We start from the raw sequence: 18,754 nt of genomic DNA, 5'->3' as shown, positions 1-18,754 counted from the left end.
ACAGCAGGGTGCACCTCCGTCTTCTCATGGCGTTTACTTCCAAAAATGTGTTGCTTTTTACTTGAAATGCGCTTGGTTTAATATTGTTTGTATGTAGAGCTTGTGTTATGATGCCACTCAGTTTTAAATGCCACAATGAATGATTATTTTAATGAATGTGAATGTAAAATGCATAATTTTCTAGCTTCATTCGAATATTTATAATCATTACCAGCATATGTCACTTGAGATAAGGGACCCAATATCGTCTTCACCATATACTGGAAGGTAAATACAATGGTCGGAGTAAACATATTTAGAAAAGTCGGAATAAATGATTACAATTTTTATTTCTAGAACCATCATATTAATATGTAATGTTGAACATTAGGCACTAAAAGCTCTCGGACTATATTTATGAATAGTAAAATTAATGATATTATCATACTACACTTCATATTCCTAAAAAAAATTATACTACATGGATGTACAATTGTACATAGGTTGACGTTATACAACAATACTACAGCTGAGTGAATTCAGCAACTGAGAACCTTGGTTTTGATGAAACTTGCTGGATTTGTATCGAGTCTGCCTTTGGTTTGGACCCGTCGAAGTTTTCGGAGTTTGTTTGCTGCTTTTCTCCGGGTTCAACAATCGATTTTGGATCATTTTCCTGTTGCACATCATAAGCTTCTTGTGATTTTTCACTAGCTGAGCTACTGTCTTCGCTTGATTTTGACCTGATGGAAGCTTCTCGTATAACCGGCATTACGTGGGCACCCAGGCTTGGTCTTCTGGCTTGGTCATCCAGCACTCCAGGGAAGCCAAACCGTGAGGTCCCCTCACTATTACCTGTCGCTGACGAGCTCCGGGAGTTCAGGTTTTCCTTTGAAATTGAATTACTCGTTGCCTGACTTTTCTTTGCCTTCTTTTGGCGGTAGATGAGGTAACAGAGCACCAGGGCTATCAGCACCAACACTGCGATCAGGACCCAGAAGCCTGTTGATCCCACGAACTCGGAGGGCGCTGAGGGATAAATAATTTCAGCAAATCATGTTTCCAATAAAATGTTTAAAAATTCGTGAACATTGAATTCATTTAGGAGCAAATCGACAACAAGGTAAAATCCCTATTATTTAAGCATAAAATGATTTACGGTAGAATATTTTACTGTCCCACTTGACATTTATGATTTTTAGAATTTCAGCAGAATTCTTATCCTGTTTATGTCGAAATCAGTAATTTCGGGTTTCGATAACCTTATATTGGTTAACTTCATGAAAACAAAAGAAAATAAAACGGGCGATTGGACTATTTATTTGCGATGTACGATATCCACATCACGTTGCATTCATTGAACTGCAAGATTGGCGATTTTCATCAGCTTGCTACTCGGGCGGTGCGACAGGGCAGAGAAGGAGTAAGATTAAGCCTTATGTTGGCCCTCACAACTTCTTCCTGCAGCATCAAATGCGAACATTACCGCTAGTTACTTCGATCTCAATCAACACGTATAAATCTCTTATCATCACACGTATGAGAACCTTAATTAACACGTATAACACTCATACCTTAATACGTATAAATCTCTTATGGTAACACGTATAAATATCTTATCCCAATGCGTATAACGCTCCTATCTTAACACATATAACACTGTTATTATAACACGTATAACGCTCTCATTTTAACACGTATAAGCTAATATCTTAAAAAGTACATAAACTCTTATCTCAACACGCATAAGCTACGGTATCTTAACACGTATAAGCGATTATTTTAACACGTATAAACTCTTATACATATAAACTCTCTTACACGCTCATACTTATTAAGAACACAGATCTCACCTTCGGTCGTCGTGATGCCATCACTGGATGTGCCTGAAATAAATCGAATTGACTATGAGGGTGGCCCAGTGGTTAAAGTTCAGAGTTCCATTATTGGCGCAGAGAGGCGCGGGTTCGATCCCAGCTCTGTGCGCCAGTTTCTGGTCAGAATCGGCAAGGAGGCCGGGCGGTTAAGCATAGCAGAATTGTAGCAGTGAGTTGCGAGTTCGAGACCTCAAATGCTGTGAATGTTCTGCGATGTTGAGAATCGGCGACAGGCCTACGGCCTAATAAACGCTGAAACCGCTATTATTATTATTATTATTATTATGAGTGGCCGCTGAATGACACAGTTTCATGGCACTCGCGACATGAACTATTAACATCACTTGTTAGTGATAAAGTTAAAGGCAATGCACTAGTAATTTTTACTGTCCCAACCTTCAGAATGCTGAAGTGGATTTGCCAACTGGATTCACTATTTTTTCGATCATTCCAGTCAATTATAAAAATTAAAATGGGCTTTGTGATCTGTTTTGTTCGAGCGATGTTCCGGGAATATTAATGTAAAAATTTGAGAAAAAAATTGATATGAAAATAAATTGGCCGATCGGATTAGAACAAAATGAAATTCTGGTACAGTTTCAACAATAACGCGTTTTTAGTGAATAAATTATTCCCGTTGAATTAAGTTAGTGTATTTAATGTGTCCATACCAGGAGTTGTCGAGCTGGTGCTTGGGGTTGTCCCAGACCCCGAAGAGGTCAAAGTAGACCCAGACCCTGAAGAGGTCACAGTTGACACTTCAGACCCCGTAACGAGACTTCCAGTAGACCCAGTGTCAGTTGTCGCCGCTGCTGTGGTCTCCGTCGTTGGAGCTGTCGTTGTGGTGGTTGTAGTGGTTGTAGTTGTAGTGGTTGTGGTGAAATCGTGACCAGGCGACACTGCTGTCATCTCTATGGGACTCAAATCTCCTACCTGAAAATTCAGATAATTTTTTTAAGCTCACGGGTACTGTAAAAATTTATAACTGCCTCGTTGAAAAATGCTATAATCAAGTGACATTCATCTTCAACAATCAGAAAAATTTCGTCACCCAAACTGCTTCTTGACATTTATACGTAAACTCATCGTGACTAAAAAATAGACTGCACTGAAAATTATAAACATAGAACATTCCGAGCCCATATATTGCGCTTGCCTGATCGGCGGCGTCCACGGCTTTTATGGCCAAATAATAGACCGTGCTGCACATAATAAATATAGAACATTCCGTGCCCATATATGGCGCTCACCTGACCGGCGGCGTCCACGGCTTTTATGGCCAAGTAATAGACCGTGCTGCCGGTGGGCTGCTTCTGTAGCCGCGCTGTGATCGTCCGAGGCGTGCCGGATTCGCGAGGTGTCAAGTCACCTGTGAATTATTAATTTTAAATTATTTCCTGATGATATTCGGATTTGTTACAAAATCTGATTTGTTATAAATAAATAGCAACTGACAATTTATATGAGGAACTATTCGATATCACTTAAATAAAATCTACTTGTCAAATTTGACAAGTAAATACAATTTGCAATTCATACAAAATATATTAATGCACAAAGTCCAAAACAGCATATTTTCGTATCTTTGCAATGGAACCGAAAAAAATTAGCGAACAATTTTAACACCATTCGTCAAACAAAAAGTTTGGCTTCAACAACGTTCATCACAACTGGCATACGTTTAGATTGAGGCAATAGCAAATGTTTATTTAAAATCGTTACATGTTATAAAAACAGAATTGGTGATGACTTGCATCTGGTTTTAAGATGAGATTTTTCCCGATCAACAATTTAATCTTGCCCAAAGCGATCCACTTTTAGCGGCTTAGACAGAAGAAGACGAGCTCGGATTTGTGATAGATTTTCAAATAAAAACGTTTCAACTATCGATTATGATCGTTTGAAAAAATTATTATTATATTTTTTTAATGGCATTGAATTTGAGGCGAAAATGATAATTTATGTAAAGGCAATCACCATCTTCGAGGTCAGCCTCTTCCACCAAAATGGCCGACGAAAAGTTAGACGACAGCAAACTTCTGTCTTCGTTGTAGCGGAGTTCGTATGAAGAAGCTGAATGCAGAACACATAATGAACTGTACAATTTAACAGCGTACAAAGTAAATTTATTTGGTAGCAAATATAAAAAAAACTCACTGAAAAATTGTCAAACATTTTCAAAAACAATCAACTGTAAAATTCAGCATTTGAATTGCCTTACGCATTATAATATGCTAATGATAATTTTTTGCCGTTTGTAAAATTCTTGTGTGATAACTTATGAGCAAAATAATATGTTGTACAGCACAGAGCGATATCTTAGGAAACATTTGAATGTTCATCTGATAAAATTCATTCAGTGGTAAAAATTAAGTTAGCTTTTTTGTGCCCACGTTGAGGTTGTCGCCGGTGTCGGTCCACTTGAGACTGACGAGGACTGTCCCAGCCATCACGTCGGGTCCTTCGTTGACGTCCACAAGGACGAAGTCGCTGATGCGACCGGGCGGCTGAGGGGAAAATAGAAGAAATATAACTCAGTACTCACTGCAGTGAGTGACAGATAGCGCATTTTCTCGTCGACGAATACGTGAAGTCAAAGACAGACGGACGGACGGACGGACGGACGTCACTCAATGAGTGACATAGGACGGACGTCACTCAATATAATGTCACTCATAGGATCGCACAGTTATTACGCAATTGTTGCAACAAAAACAAGAATATTATGTCACTTATTGGATCTTACGGAAATTGAATATTTGTTGTAATAAGAATACGTCTTTCACTGGATGGTACAGATATTACGTATTTGTTGTAATAAGTACAAAAATATTACGTAACTCACAGGATCGTAGCCGCTAGTGCCTGATAAACTGATGGGTGCAAAAGAGCTGAAGGAGCGGACGAAGCTATTCACTTGGACACCCGTTCCGTCCGGGACGGCGGACCCGCAGCATGGTTCCGGGTCAACTAGACCGACGAAAAATATTGATATTCTAATTATTATTCTTGCTATTATTCTCCTTATTTTTCTTCTTCTAAAAATTATTATTATTCGAATTAGAAGAAGAAGAAGCAGAAGAAGAATATGCAGACGAAGAAAATCATGGAGTCTCTAATCACACTGTGGCTATAAATTTGAATGTAAGTTAACGGAGAAGAAAAAAATTGCAGACGAAGAAAATCATGAAGTTGTTAGTTACACTGTGACTATAAATCTGAATCTAAGTTTACGACACAGCTCTCCACGGAAGCTCCTGCATTGTCTGTTCACTAATCAGAACTTAAGAAAGAATTATTTGCAATAAAAATACACGATAAAATTCAGACGTATAATCAAAAGGGGTGAGCTTAGCAACAATTCCATGATCAGAAACTTGAGAAAGAATTAGAGAACAGCTTCGAAAGTTGTTACAGAAGTGCTAGACTGCGGGACAATCTTGTAAGTGTTGTTTCTTTTCCGCTAGAACAATTTCCTGCATGAATCAATTACTTCTTCATATGAATATTTGTGTGTAGGTATATTTTTCAGACGTGTAAGCAAAGCTTGAAGCATTCAAAATAATTTTGGTACTTGACCATCTTTTTTAAACGGGCGATTAAAAACATAGCACTCATTTATAGTACTCGTAATCTAAATTGGTGTGAACTCACTGTGAATTTGACGCCATGTTTCACTAAATAATTTTGAACTTGATGTGCTTATAATCTTTTGAAACGAAATTCGAACAGAGGCTCGCTGCAACGCTCTAGCTCTAATTGCTGATCATGAGAGGTTATCACGAGGATCTTTAAGCTCAATAGTTACACAAAAATAACAATTAATGACGAGGGTTTGGATTGGTCCAAACCCTCCAAGTGAGGGTTTGGATAAACTAAGGCTCGACAAAGGATTTTTCTCAGGCTTGTCTTCATCTAATGAGTTTGTTATCAATTTGGGAATGCAATTTAAGTAATATGAAGAAATTATTACGAAATACCGTATCGACAACGTATTGTTTGGGTATATTCTATATTATTTTATTTCTGAATGTTGTCAGTTACCAATTACGTTTCCATAACGGTTTCTTTTCAAAGTTGCCGACAAAAAGCATTCATTCCTCGGATAGTTGAAAAAGAGTTAATTCATAGTGGCCCACGTACTGAGCGAGCCTTACAACTATGCACACCTAGATTGTTCCTAAGCCTGAGTTCGTCACTGGAAAGTTTCCTAACTCTGAACTAAGATTTAAGCAATCATCCCCAAAATCCTTCGGTGATTTGCAACTCACAAGGCAGTGAGGGAAGAAGTCTAGGAGCTGATCTGTAATTGTGAATTACTGTCTTGGCTGCGTTCGTGTCCACAGACGCGACTGAGACGTCGAGTACGATGCTTTCTCCGCCCGATGGAAAACCAGTGGCATAGGCCGTATAAATCCCATCATGTTTTGTGGTGTCAGGGTCTGCAAGGAGGTAGGCATTTGAGTTTTTTATTAATTTTATTGGAATTAATATTAGTTTACGCTGGGCAGTGAATTGTATCCAATAAATAGCGTAGATGTAGAATTCACTGTCACTGTAGAATTCACTGTAGAAATAGCGTAGAATTGTATCCAACAAAATTACATAGCGTAGATGTAATTAGCATAGATTCACATTCAAATTTTTCGAAATTATATTGATCTCCCGAATGGTGTAGTGACAAAACAATGTACAGTCACGAGAAATGTACTGCATCACATTTTTGGAACAAAAATGTATAGCAAATAAATAGTTTGAATCCTTGTTTGTACCAGTGACTTCCTTGGACAAACAATGAAGTTGTTTTCAAAAAAGATCAAAATTCTGAAGGTTGCTTGATATTACGTCATATGGTTTAATGAGTGAATTTTTGATAAATTACGCGAAAGAACTCAAATGTTTAGAAGCATCAATAAATCGATGCATTCACACTGCAAGATTACGATCTATTAAGAACTGCTATTTACTTATGCTGACTAAACCACTCTTAAAATGATCGTTTCTAGTGTAATTTATCTACAATATATATCTCATCTCTGATACGATATATCTTTACACAAACCATTCTGATGTGCGCTGGTCGCCCACCTAATGTCAAAAAGAATCTCACTGCCCCTGTAACTCAAAAATTTAAAGCGTGTTAAATATTTAAATGCACATTAAAATAGCTACAAAACCAAGTGTATACTTGCCCCCAACTCCATCATCCACGAAGAATAATGGAAATGTGTTGGTGCCCGACAATGACCTCAAGGAACCACTGACATTCAAGTTTGTGATAGGTTTCTCATCTTGGAAGGCCGAGAAGAACGCAACCAGCGGCTTCATGCCAACATCTTGGGTTGTAGAGAAAAAATCTGCGTTTGTCCAGGAATTGAAAATTTGAGTTGAGGCAGTTGATCTCTGAACGGATGTGGTAGTCAAGTATACTAAGATTTTACTTTGTCCGGCGTTTCTTACAGTGAGCCTGGTGAGGAAAAATATGTTAAGTGGAAATTAATATCTTGAGATTGAATATTAACCTTCCAAGCTGATCATATCTACCGCTATCATAAACTTTTCCCATTGCGAGTTTTAAAGATACAGAATTCTTCTAGCACGCAAGAGCAATATATTTTAAATGCAAAACTAGGTTATCAACAATTGTTTCATTAGAAAAATACAATTTTTATTGTTCGCTGCGTCCATTAAATCACTTTTCATAGCGTCGAATTTGATTGCTTGGCTTTTTCGGGACTTACAACCACTTCCCAGTTTCAGCGTCAGTCACGACGGCATATGAGACGAACTGAGACGAAGTAAAGTTGAATTCGTCACCAGCTGGCGAAACAAGTTCCGTTTCAATGTTTACGTTTGCTTCGTTGGAGCCCCTGTGAAAGAAAAAGAAACAAATTTTCACCAAATTTGAAAAGCATTTGTATAGTGGCGTAAATACATCATAATTACTGTGATTTATTTGTATTGATAAATGAAATTAACGAATTAGTTGATGACAACGTATTGCGAAAAAATTTTATTTTAATGATGTCAAAAAATTATATTTTCACGTTTATGGTAGTTTGGTTACTGGAGAGCGAAATGAATTTTTGTGAACGGAAAGAAGAGTCAATTACTTCAATTGACTGAGTACTGGGAATATCTTAGAAAATAGGCCACGATTGCCGTATGAGAAAATTAAATGAGGCTCAATTATGATGAGTTTGCTCTTCTGCATTACGTAATTTGTTGAAGGGAGACCGAAAAGACCGCAGTCTGGCCAGTAGAGGCGTCTATGTCGATAGCGACTGTCGTATCTTCCGACACGGCCAGCTCTCTGCTTGTATCCATGAGCTGCAGGCAGAAGGTCTAGCGTAAGTTTATTCTATTCTTAAAGAAAAAGGAATGCGCGTAAAATATAAAATAATTTCAATTAAAAATTTTTTTTTGCGATTATAGCTGGTTCCGACTTGAATCTGATGACGAAATTTTCCAAATTTAATTTCTTAATTTTAAAAATATTAAATATAAAAATGTTTACAATTAGATACCCTATAAATCGTCAATGCAAATGACTTCAGGTGATGTATTAATTAACAGGGTTCCTCTATTAACTGCAAACGAAAACTCCATTTTAAAGTTACCAGAAACGTTTCTGAAGTACGTGCATGTTTAACGCGTGGCAATTTGAAAAACTTGAATTTTGAACAACCGGAGCAAATATATATATAATATATATGTCGTGGAATTACATATATCGCTGAAATCGTGGAATTACCCATTCAATTGAATCGGCGGCCAGTTTGCCGAATATGTAGAATCAGCATTTCGTTGCTGATTAAGAAAATCGGACGTTAGAGTTAGAGTTAGAACATAAGTCGACCGTTAGGGTTAGAAAAAGTTACGAAAAATTCGGTCAAGTTCCTTTACATTTAAATATAAAAAAAACTTGGCTGACTGACCTTAACCCAGATTCTTATAGTATAGAAATGCTGATTCTACAGATTCGGCCAACTGGCTGATGATTCCATAGAATCATCAGCCAGTTCCATAGAATCAATTCCGCGATTTCGGTACGACATTTGCATATACTCACAAAATCGGTCGAGGCGTCCCCTGCCAATTTCTCCAAGAGGCTGGCGCTGGTTGATGGTCGACTCAAGGCATCAAAACGAAATTCACCTTCAATGCAATAACTCCATCAGAATCATTAAGAGATTTATATCATATTTCAAGTAGCATTATCACATTCACAGAAGCTCCTTATGTACTGATGGACGTAAGAACTACTCAATTGAAATGTGATAAATTTTCATATTTTATAAACCAGAACTAAGGACAGAAAATACGCAGATATGAAGTTCTTCATGCAGATAACAAATTTCATTCAATAAGCTTTGAATTCACATATTAAGTTTATTTCAATTTTTCACCTTTTTTAAGCGCAAAATGAGATCTTTATAAGACTGTTACCTCCACTGTCGCTCACTATCGCTTCTATCCACTTGTTGTAGAGCATATCATGGTGCAGGACCGCATTGACCGTCAAATCAGGGTAAGAGCTCAAGTCAGGAGTGGTGACATCTACATTGGTACTAATTTGCACTAAAAGAAGATTAACTTGGCCCTCGTCTTTGAGAAGCTCAGCTGCCGCCACCATCGCGCTGGAAACTCCAACATAGTACTCATTTTTTCGTAGCTCACTCGGGATGAAGGAAAGAAAGTCTTCGATGTCCAGCGATGATACGTCAGTTAGTGCGGTGTTATTGTAAGTACTTGTACTGTCCTTGTCAAACTTCATGAGTCCGATCTTGAGATTTGTTTGGGCGTGTAACAACGTCCTCAGAGTGTCCCGCAATGTGTTGTAGATGGCGAAGCCATTGTTCGGAGGGTCGAGCTACAAGAATAAAAATTGAAGGTAGCCAAACTATCTTAGTAACAGATGCAGGAATTGTAGCGAAAACGGGAAATTAACGATGTGAATAAGTCATGGAAGCGTTCGCATGAAATGTCCTGGCCTCGTGAAGAATTTGAAAAAAATTTTTCTTGTGAACTTTAATGCATTTAGCGAAATCATATATTTCGATCTCTCTAAATCGGGCCAAAATGAATAACTAAGCATGCATTCAATTACTAAGTAACCTAAAGAATGCAGAAAGTAGAACCAGCTAGAGTGTAGTATTCCAGGCAAGTTTTCCAGCGAGAGAAGTTACCCGAATTGAATCGTCCAGCAGCAGAAAGAGCGGCTTGCTTTGGCTCTGGCATGTCCTGAACTGAGGCGTGGTATCCATCACCGCTCCCGGCATGTTACTGCCGTCTAAAACAAAAATTTGGGCTGCGGTAATCGGTTTAATCCATCAGATATGGTAATGTAAGACAATACATATGCATTTGAATTACCTAATCATAATTACATCGACTGATGGAACACGCGAAAAGATTAACACTGAATGAATTGCAATGTGGTTCAATGTTAATTGACTGCGATAAGTGAATCCAGATATTAATTTGAAGCATGGATCATTTTTTATTGCAGTAATTGGTTTCCTAATTAACTACCTTACAGCCTTACAAAATTAGTTATTTATGTACACTTCATAATTTGCAATTTCCGAGCTCACTCGCGAAGTCTGGTTTTATTGAAGTAATTGGCTTCATAATTGCTGCCTTACAAAGTTAGTTCTTAATGTACACTTCATAATTTGCAATTTCCGAGCTCACTCGCGAAGTCTGGTTTTATTGAAGTAATTGGCTTCATAATTGCTGCCTTATAAAATTAGTTCTTAATGTACACTTCATAATTTGCAATTTCCGAGCTCACTCGCGAAGTCTGGATGCTCCAGAACGACGGCGATGACGCTGCGGCCACCGCACAGGCGGTTGTGTTGTGTGGGGGCAACCGCGTCGTGCGTGTCGTCTGTGCAGGCTTCCGACACCTGAATAGGAGTGACTAACCTGTGACTTGTCAATAATAAAATACTCGGGTTATCTATTTTCAAGTAAAGTGGATTGCCACAGGCATGGATCTTTGCAAACAGGTTGCATCAACTTTCGTGATTTTTCAATATACTTTTAGTGAAAAATTGAGTATTTTTATAATTTTTATAAACATTTAACATTATTTTAGCTCTGCATTTAAATTCATATTGAAGTCATTCATTAGTTATGGTGATGGTAAATTTTGAAAACAGCATTGAAGTAAATAAAAATTGTAAAATAGATATGATAATAAGTTCAAATTTTTACTTAGGAGTATCGAGAACATTCACCTTCCAAGCGAACACAAGCTTACTATTGTTTCTGAAATTATCTGCATAATTCAAAATATAATCATGATTTAAATAACATAATATAAGGCTCACGGTTGCCAGAGCTGCCGAGAAGAGTATGGATGTAGTGGCCGTGGTCTGCTTACTGTCCAGGAGGGCCCGACAATCGGGGTCTGCAACGTCTGCTTGGCAAGTCGCACCAGACCTGTGATTGGTTGTAAGTAATTATAATATAAAATGTATTCAATGTACATAAGTACTGTACGTATGTGATGTGTGCGGCGCTGATAACAGATCTTCTATGAAATTTATTTACAATATGTCTCGTTGGGCAGCGCTGCCTACAATAGCTCTTTGATTAAATTCGTTTCATTTCTATCGAGTTGACTGTGACAGTTCTGTAGTTATTTACAATGCATTTATGTACATTTAACGGAGTCAGTTTTTTGTAATCTAAAATGCATTTATATCCTGTTGACTGTGATAATATTGTGGTCATTTACAATAAATACATCTAATAGGAATAAGCTTATCATAGTTCCCTATTTTCATCTTGATCTCCTTCAGTAACAGAACATGATTCCAAAACTGGTTGACTACCAAAAATTTCCACTGAACCAAAAATCCAATTTGTTTGAATAAACTAACCTCAATGGAGCTGATATCTCAAGCATCAATCAAATTGAGTGAAGTTTTTAGCATTATCAGATAGTCTATCGCATGTTCCTCAGGCGCGTGACCGAAATTATGTTATCTTTACATCGGCCAGCTCAGATGCGCTATCTTGTGACGTAGAGGCTTGAAATAAATTGTCTTTTAGTTTGCACTCGAAGTTGGATACAAATTAGCTATATTTGATTTTGGTCAACTGGTTTGACTGAACATTTGCAACGGTACATTAACGGGACAAATTAAGCATACGAAAACTTATAGGCTATGCGATGTCACCGCTCTTTACATCAGCTGGTGGGCAGGGTGGTGTTGGGTAGTTCCCTCACCTGTCAACCCAGGAGTAGGAGAACTCATTGAGGATGGTGCAGCTGGTGGGCAGGGTGATGTTGGGTAGTTCCCTCACCTGTCAACCCAGGAGTAGGAGAGCTCATTAAGGATGGTGCAGGTGGTGGCAGGGTGGTGTTGGGTAGTTCCCTCACCTGTCAACCCAGGAGTAGGAGAGCTCATTAAGGATGGTGCAGCTGGTGGGCAGGGTGGTGTTGGCGACAGGATCTTCGTACACGTGAGGGTAGAGCGCGTCTCCAGGGAAGCCATGCTCCGGGAAGACACCGTAACGCAGCTGCAGCCATTCCTGCGCCAGCACTTTGCCTGGCCAGCGAATAATTAAGTAAGAAATGTTATAACACGAACACGTATTTAACTTGACTGACTTTAGCAGTCATTTAATTTTAACAATACCAATTATGAATATTTATGGTTCTTCCTTACTAACACATTTTACAATTTACCTAAACACAAAAATGCCGGTGCCCATCATCTACTATATTGGCAATAAAAAAACGCAAACCCTTTCAAAACCAACTCAAACAAATTAAAATGCCAACCCATAAGTTATTAATATAATAGTAAATCAGTTAGACTCATTTTGTTGTTATGTGTCTAAAAAACTTTCGTTCACAGTTAATTTACTTCTATAATGACAAGTTCCTGAAGGTTTTTGATGTGACTTTAATTTTGAAGAATATTGGCGGAATTTGACTGCTCGTAACGCATAACCGCTCAATCAACGTGCAGTGTACTGTGCTACCATCACGTACAAAAAGTGTACAAAAAAGTTTCACGTCATGCAGTGTACAAAATGAAGAATGAATGAAGCATCGAGTCCTTAGTTTATCTCTCAGCCGCAGTGTAATTCACTCATCACTCTCCCCTTCACTCACCACTGTCCCCTTTACTCACCACTCTCTCCTTCACTCACCACTGTCCTCTTTACTCAACACTTTCTCCTTCATTCACCACTGTCCTCTTTACTCACCACTCTCCCCTTCACTCACCACTGTCCTCTTTACTCACCACTCTCTCCTTCTCTCACCACTGTCCTCTTTACTCAACACTTTCCGCTTCACTCACCAGTCTCCCTTCACTCACCACTCTCCCTGTCACTCTCCACTCTCCCCTTCACTCACCACTCTCCCCTTCACTCACCACTCTCCCCTTCACTCACCCCTCTCCCATTCACTCACCAGTCTCCCTTCACTCACCACTCTCCCCTTCACTCACTGGCGCGGCGGCGAAGCTGCGATCGGTGACGCGGAGCAAGGAATTGCTGTACGATAACCTGTAGTACAAATAATAGTAAATAAATAGCACATAGTAGCTGTACGATAACCTGCAGTACAAATAATAGTAAATAAATAGCAAAGAGCAGCTGTACGATAACTTGTGGTACAAATAACGATAAATAAATAGCAAAGAGTAGCTGTAAGATAACCTGCAGTACAAATAATAGTAAATAAATAGCAAAGAGTAGCTGTACGATAGCCTGTGGTACAAATAATAGTAAATAAATAGCAAAGAGTAGCTGTACGATAACCTGTAATACAAATAATAGTAAATAAATAGCAAAGAGTTGCTGTACGATAACCTGTGGTACAAATAATAATAAATAAATAGCAAAGAGTAGCTGTACGATAACCTGTAGTGCAAATGATAGTAATATATAATAGTAATAGTTAACAACATTAAATCGTACTTACCATCAGGCATTTGACTTTGAAAAAACGTCGAATAAGAGTTGTTCCAACGAATTCGACTCATAATTAACGTTATTTCAGCCTCATTTGTCTGGAGATTAAGTATTTAATATCAATTTAATGGTAGCCACGTACCCCGACGTGTCGACCTCAGCACCGACGTCCCAGTCTGACGGCACCACGACGGTCACGTCACGGAAGTATGCGCGCTGCTGCGTGGCCGTGTACAGCGACGCTGACGCGCGAGTCATGAGCGTCTTTATGGCACAAACATCGAACAAATCATCGTTACAAAATAACCATAAATAGCCATATCTTTACCCGCGTAAATTTATGTAAGAGTACATGTAAGGCCCAGTTGTAATTGATTCTAAAGATTGTATACCTAAGAGATACATCCACGGGACTATTTATACTCAGTAGCAGGTGGGAAAAATGGAAAACTCAATCCGTAAAAGCAAAATTAGAAATTGTTATTAAGATATTGGCTTGAATAAATATTCAATTTTTACCTGTATTGCAGCCAAAAAGCTTCCTCTGTCCGGCACAGGGATATCGAGCTGAGGGTCGATGGCAAGAGTGACGCCAATGTAGCCGTTATCCTTCAGTGTGACGCGCACCTGGCTGTCCACCGCTGTACTGGCGTACACTGAGCTCTGCTGCACCGACAACACTGAACACATTACCAGCGTTGCGGTCACCCACATCCATGGCCCTTCCTGTGAGGAATTAAACTTATGATTGCTGTTCATGTCCTCGAGACCTTCCTATGGCCGTATTATCAAAACTCACTTAAGTACATGTAACGGCGGATTTCTCGTCTATGATTGGTGGGCTTATCTTGAAAAGCCATCAATGATTGAGCTAGTAAGTTATGAACTGGCAGCTATTTTTAATAGAATAGCTCCTGATTATTCGAGAGTTAGAGAAGATCTATTTCTTAGAGCTGCAACAATTGGGCCTGTGAACAAACACACGCAAAATCACGAGTGTTATCTAAGGAGGTCAGCCGTGGGTCAACTGACAGCACGATAAAACACTTGTACCGTATGCCACCAGAAATCTTTTATGATTAGAATTCTGAATTAACACAAGAAATTAGAGCTAGAGTAATTTATAGAAAACGCTGTTAAAATAAACACATCAAATTCAAACAGATAAAAAGTGTCCGAGGGAAAATTGTAAAGTCAAACGAAAGCTTTAAATTAATTTCTTTAATTTAGAGCGCTTTATTTACAAGTGTCAGAGTAGCTATTGTTATCAGTCATCTGATTCAAACTCTCACTATTCGGGTAATTCTTATCTAATTCAAGACATGACAATAGCATGCATTTGAAACACTTATACCACACAAGATTTAGGTCACTTCATGAACCTTGACAAATGTGAACGGAACAGTTTACCAAATGAAGGCTTTTCGTATTGTTTAGTCCTCTCATGTGATTTGGCTTCTGTAACACTGATTTTCTGATTCTAAACAGACGTTGGGCCGGCAAATCTTTCTCAATATAAACATTAGCAATTGTTTGGACATTTTCTTTGCCTTTAAATTACTGGTTAATTTGCGATTTATTCGAATAAATGATAAAGCCTTTGTTTTATCCAACTGTTAACATATGCGAGTATGTCACGACATAATTGGATCGCTTTAAACTGACGTGGAAAGCCTGACGTTATCTTGCCGACGGTAAGCGAGACAAACAAGTAGAATGAAACAATGCTTGCGTACCATTGACAAAAAATGTGTACTATATTCACTTCAGCTATGTGAAGAACCAAGCGTTCCGATTTGATTTTTACCGAAGCAGGATCGAAAAATTAAGCAAAATTCGAAGCAAGCGCAATGATCATTCAGAGGTTGTGTCACAATTACTGCTAACGTCATCGGTGCCTGAAGTATCAGAAATATGGTGCACGTACAGTGTCATCAAGGATACTGAACCAGAAGCATAGTTCACATTATAAGGTGACCTTTACACTTCACGAACAACAATAATTTATTAGACGCGAGTGAATCGAGACAGTCTGGCCAGTGCCTGGTCATAAGTTCCGTCCGTAAGCAGGGCTAACTGAAGTGTAGGAGCGTGCAGCGGCACGAAGCGGCAAGCGTTGTATTGAATTGGTTTCCACTTGGTCTAGAAGATTGGATTGTATTCTGTGGACATGATTATTTCCTGGAACCATGATTCTAGAGGAATTAAAGCTACACAATTATTTCCTCTGAACCATAAATATTTATTCTCTTGCCTGAATTTGTAAATTTAATATATATTAACCAAATTTTTTTCAATGGAATATTTCCATTATTCACAAGCCTTTATAATTGAACTTCATCGGAGTGAACAGAAATTTACTGCAGTCACTTTGTGTTCTAATGCTCTTCCACTGATGAGAAATTTCTATATCTTTTTGAACTAAATTTTTTTTATTTGAATGTATTCCTCGGTTTTGAGGTTGATTGCGTTCAGGCAATGAAGGATTTGCACAGTTTAGTTGTTAACGCCACAGCGTTGGAAATTTAAAATACATTGATTGATTTCAGTTCATCTATATCAAATACGAAGTGGAACTAAACAAATATTATTATGAACTTTATTTTTAGTTTCCATTTTCCTATTTTATTCAAGCGTGAATGTTTGCATAAATTTTACCGCCTAGACAGTTGCAAGTTGTGTTAAACGATTAATATCAGCAAAAATTTCAAATTTTCTGCCCACTTTTCGGCAAACTTTATCGGTTCGTTGAGTGCTATATCTAGCGCATTGTTTATAATTAAAAAATTATAAATCATATAAAATTATAAATCGTTGTGGCACCAAACTAAATTCCAAGCATGAAATGATTATCCAAAGGAAAATGAGTGTATTTAATTATAGGTTTAATTCACTCAAAAATTATCTGATAGGTACAGAAAATTTGAGACCTATTCCAAAGAAGACTCTGTGCTGGTGCTTTCGTATTAACAAATGCCTTGCTTACACAGGAACCAACTTCGATGATAAATTAATATTGACATGAGATTCACATAAGATTGACATTTTTTGTCGATAATTTTGCAAATTTGTTCCAGATGGTAATTGATGGGAGGTAAAATTCCATTCTTCTTAATTTTAGGTTAAGATTAGATCGTGGAGTAGGGTCACTGCATTGTTAATTGGTAGGTTTTGTTATTATTTTTTAGCATGTTAGAGCGCTTACATAAATGCCTGCCAAAGTGCCTGAGCTATAAGACACCAGACAGCCTAGTTATAAGAAACTAGAGAGTCTGGCTATAAGAAACTAGGTAGCCAGGCTATAAGAAACTAAATTGCCTGGCTATAAGAAACTAGATAGCATGGCTATAAGAAACTATAGATATATCCTAGTTCGTCATTTCCATATAATTTATTACTGATGAAAGTATACTGATGCAATGTATACCAATCCCGTGATTTTTAGGTCAGTTCTCAGTACCAATAAATTTTTTGTTCACCTCCCGCACTTAATTCGACTTCTCTGAACGATGAGCGTCACTAAATGCGTCGCACGACACCCGCGTCGCGACTCATCAGTTATCGCTGACATATCGTTTGTGAGGTGCCATACAGGCGATATAGCTTATTCATTTCACAACGAAAATAATGAGAGATGTTGGCCACTTAATTGCAAATTCTAACCACATCATGACGTACTTGCGATAAATTATGTCTTGTTGCTATGTTAATGTGGAATACTGCTATTTAATAAAGTTTACGACAAATTCTGCTGTGGTCATGTAGGAGCTACGAAGGAATATGAAGGACATAATGAATTTATGAATGAAGGAATATAAAAGAATAGCAACTACTGATTTACTTACTTTGCATGACGGCATGTCGCACTTGTTCAACGGAAATGCAGCCGCCAGAGGGAAGAGGCCCAATTCAGTAAGAACTGCTAAATAATTTATTCTGCTATTTCACGCAATTTATTATTGCAATATTAGCCCATTACTACTAGAAAATTATCTTATTTCCCGATATTTTCTTTCTTTACGTGAATATTATAATTTTGTTCCAGACTCAACTTTAAAAATAATAATCTAATAACTATTAAATCACGTGGACCAAAAAATTAGTAGGTAATATATTTCTTTCAGCGCCAAGTTTATTAAATCATTTGGACAATAATTTCCTTCGCAGAAATGTAGTAATTTTTTATGGAAAATTATTCCTTAAATTAAAAAATTATACAAATTAGGTCCAGAAAAATTTATCATATGCCAAGTACTAATGTATCTGGGAGCCATCTGTTGTATAGCCCGTCATTCACAAGCTAGCGACACCGTGTGAAGTTAGCATGGCTCAGCCGAGGTATTCGTACAGCAGTTGACACCTCTTATCGTTTGTATTAAATATGCCGCTGCTCTTATCACAACGCTTAGCTCTAAGATGTCATGAAAATGTCAAATGTTTCATAGCAGGAACAGAATATTACTGATCAAACCTTGTGCACCATGTCACAGCTAATGACAGATAAGAACATTCCTTGAAGAGATGATAACAGGTCGTTGTTGTGCACGCGAAAGAATGTCACTTGCCGGTGTCGCAAGCTGAACGAACATGACGCTGACGCATAAATAAGGTTTACAAGCTTGAAAAAGAAATCGTTTACAAGCTTGAAAAGTATGCAGAAGGCATCCAAATTACCAAAAAGGGAATTAATAGGTGACCATATAAGAAGTATTCGGCAATTGTTCCCTAGATTATTTTAGATGCACTGACCAGACACGGTGGTCAGGGTCTGGCCGAATAGTTGTTGCATACACTCATTGAATTATAACTCATTGAATTATAATTAATTAAATATCTATAACACTAAATAGTTAAAAATCGTGATAATTTGAAACTTTTTTTTCAACAATCTTTCTCTAGCTGAACCTCAGAAATAAAATTGCGTACAACTTAATTAGTGTTATTACTCATTATGA

General features: G+C 37.9%; 1 protein-coding gene across 1 annotated transcript; it reads right to left on the bottom strand.

Moving 5' to 3' along the window:
• Positions 1-330: 330 nt before the first annotated feature.
• LOC108665631 (calcium-activated chloride channel regulator 1) lies at positions 331-17,740 on the bottom strand. Its single transcript, XM_018152408.2, has 21 exons — positions 17,645-17,740; positions 14,319-14,525; positions 13,942-14,063; positions 13,315-13,391; positions 12,253-12,421; positions 11,195-11,306; positions 10,654-10,768; positions 10,046-10,149; positions 9,306-9,729; positions 8,929-9,014; positions 8,074-8,186; positions 7,598-7,726; positions 7,049-7,323; positions 6,128-6,298; positions 4,702-4,826; positions 4,246-4,363; positions 3,834-3,929; positions 3,107-3,225; positions 2,528-2,789; positions 1,833-1,865; positions 331-1,008 (listed from the first exon to the last, which is right to left on the bottom strand). The coding sequence occupies exons 1-21, from the start codon at positions 17,657-17,659 to the stop codon at positions 503-505; spliced, it is 3,378 nt and encodes a 1,125-aa protein (XP_018007897.1). The 5' UTR covers positions 17,660-17,740; the 3' UTR covers positions 331-502.
• Positions 17,741-18,754: the final 1,014 nt, after the last annotated feature.

The sequence above is a fragment of the Hyalella azteca genome, unplaced genomic scaffold, assembly GCF_000764305.2.
Source record: "Hyalella azteca isolate HAZT.00-mixed unplaced genomic scaffold, Hazt_2.0.2 contig4404, whole genome shotgun sequence".
In the NCBI taxonomy this organism is placed as follows: domain Eukaryota; kingdom Metazoa; phylum Arthropoda; class Malacostraca; order Amphipoda; family Hyalellidae; genus Hyalella; species Hyalella azteca.
The sequence above is the reverse complement of the archived record's forward strand: the minus strand, read 5'-3'. Positions and strand labels throughout refer to the sequence as shown.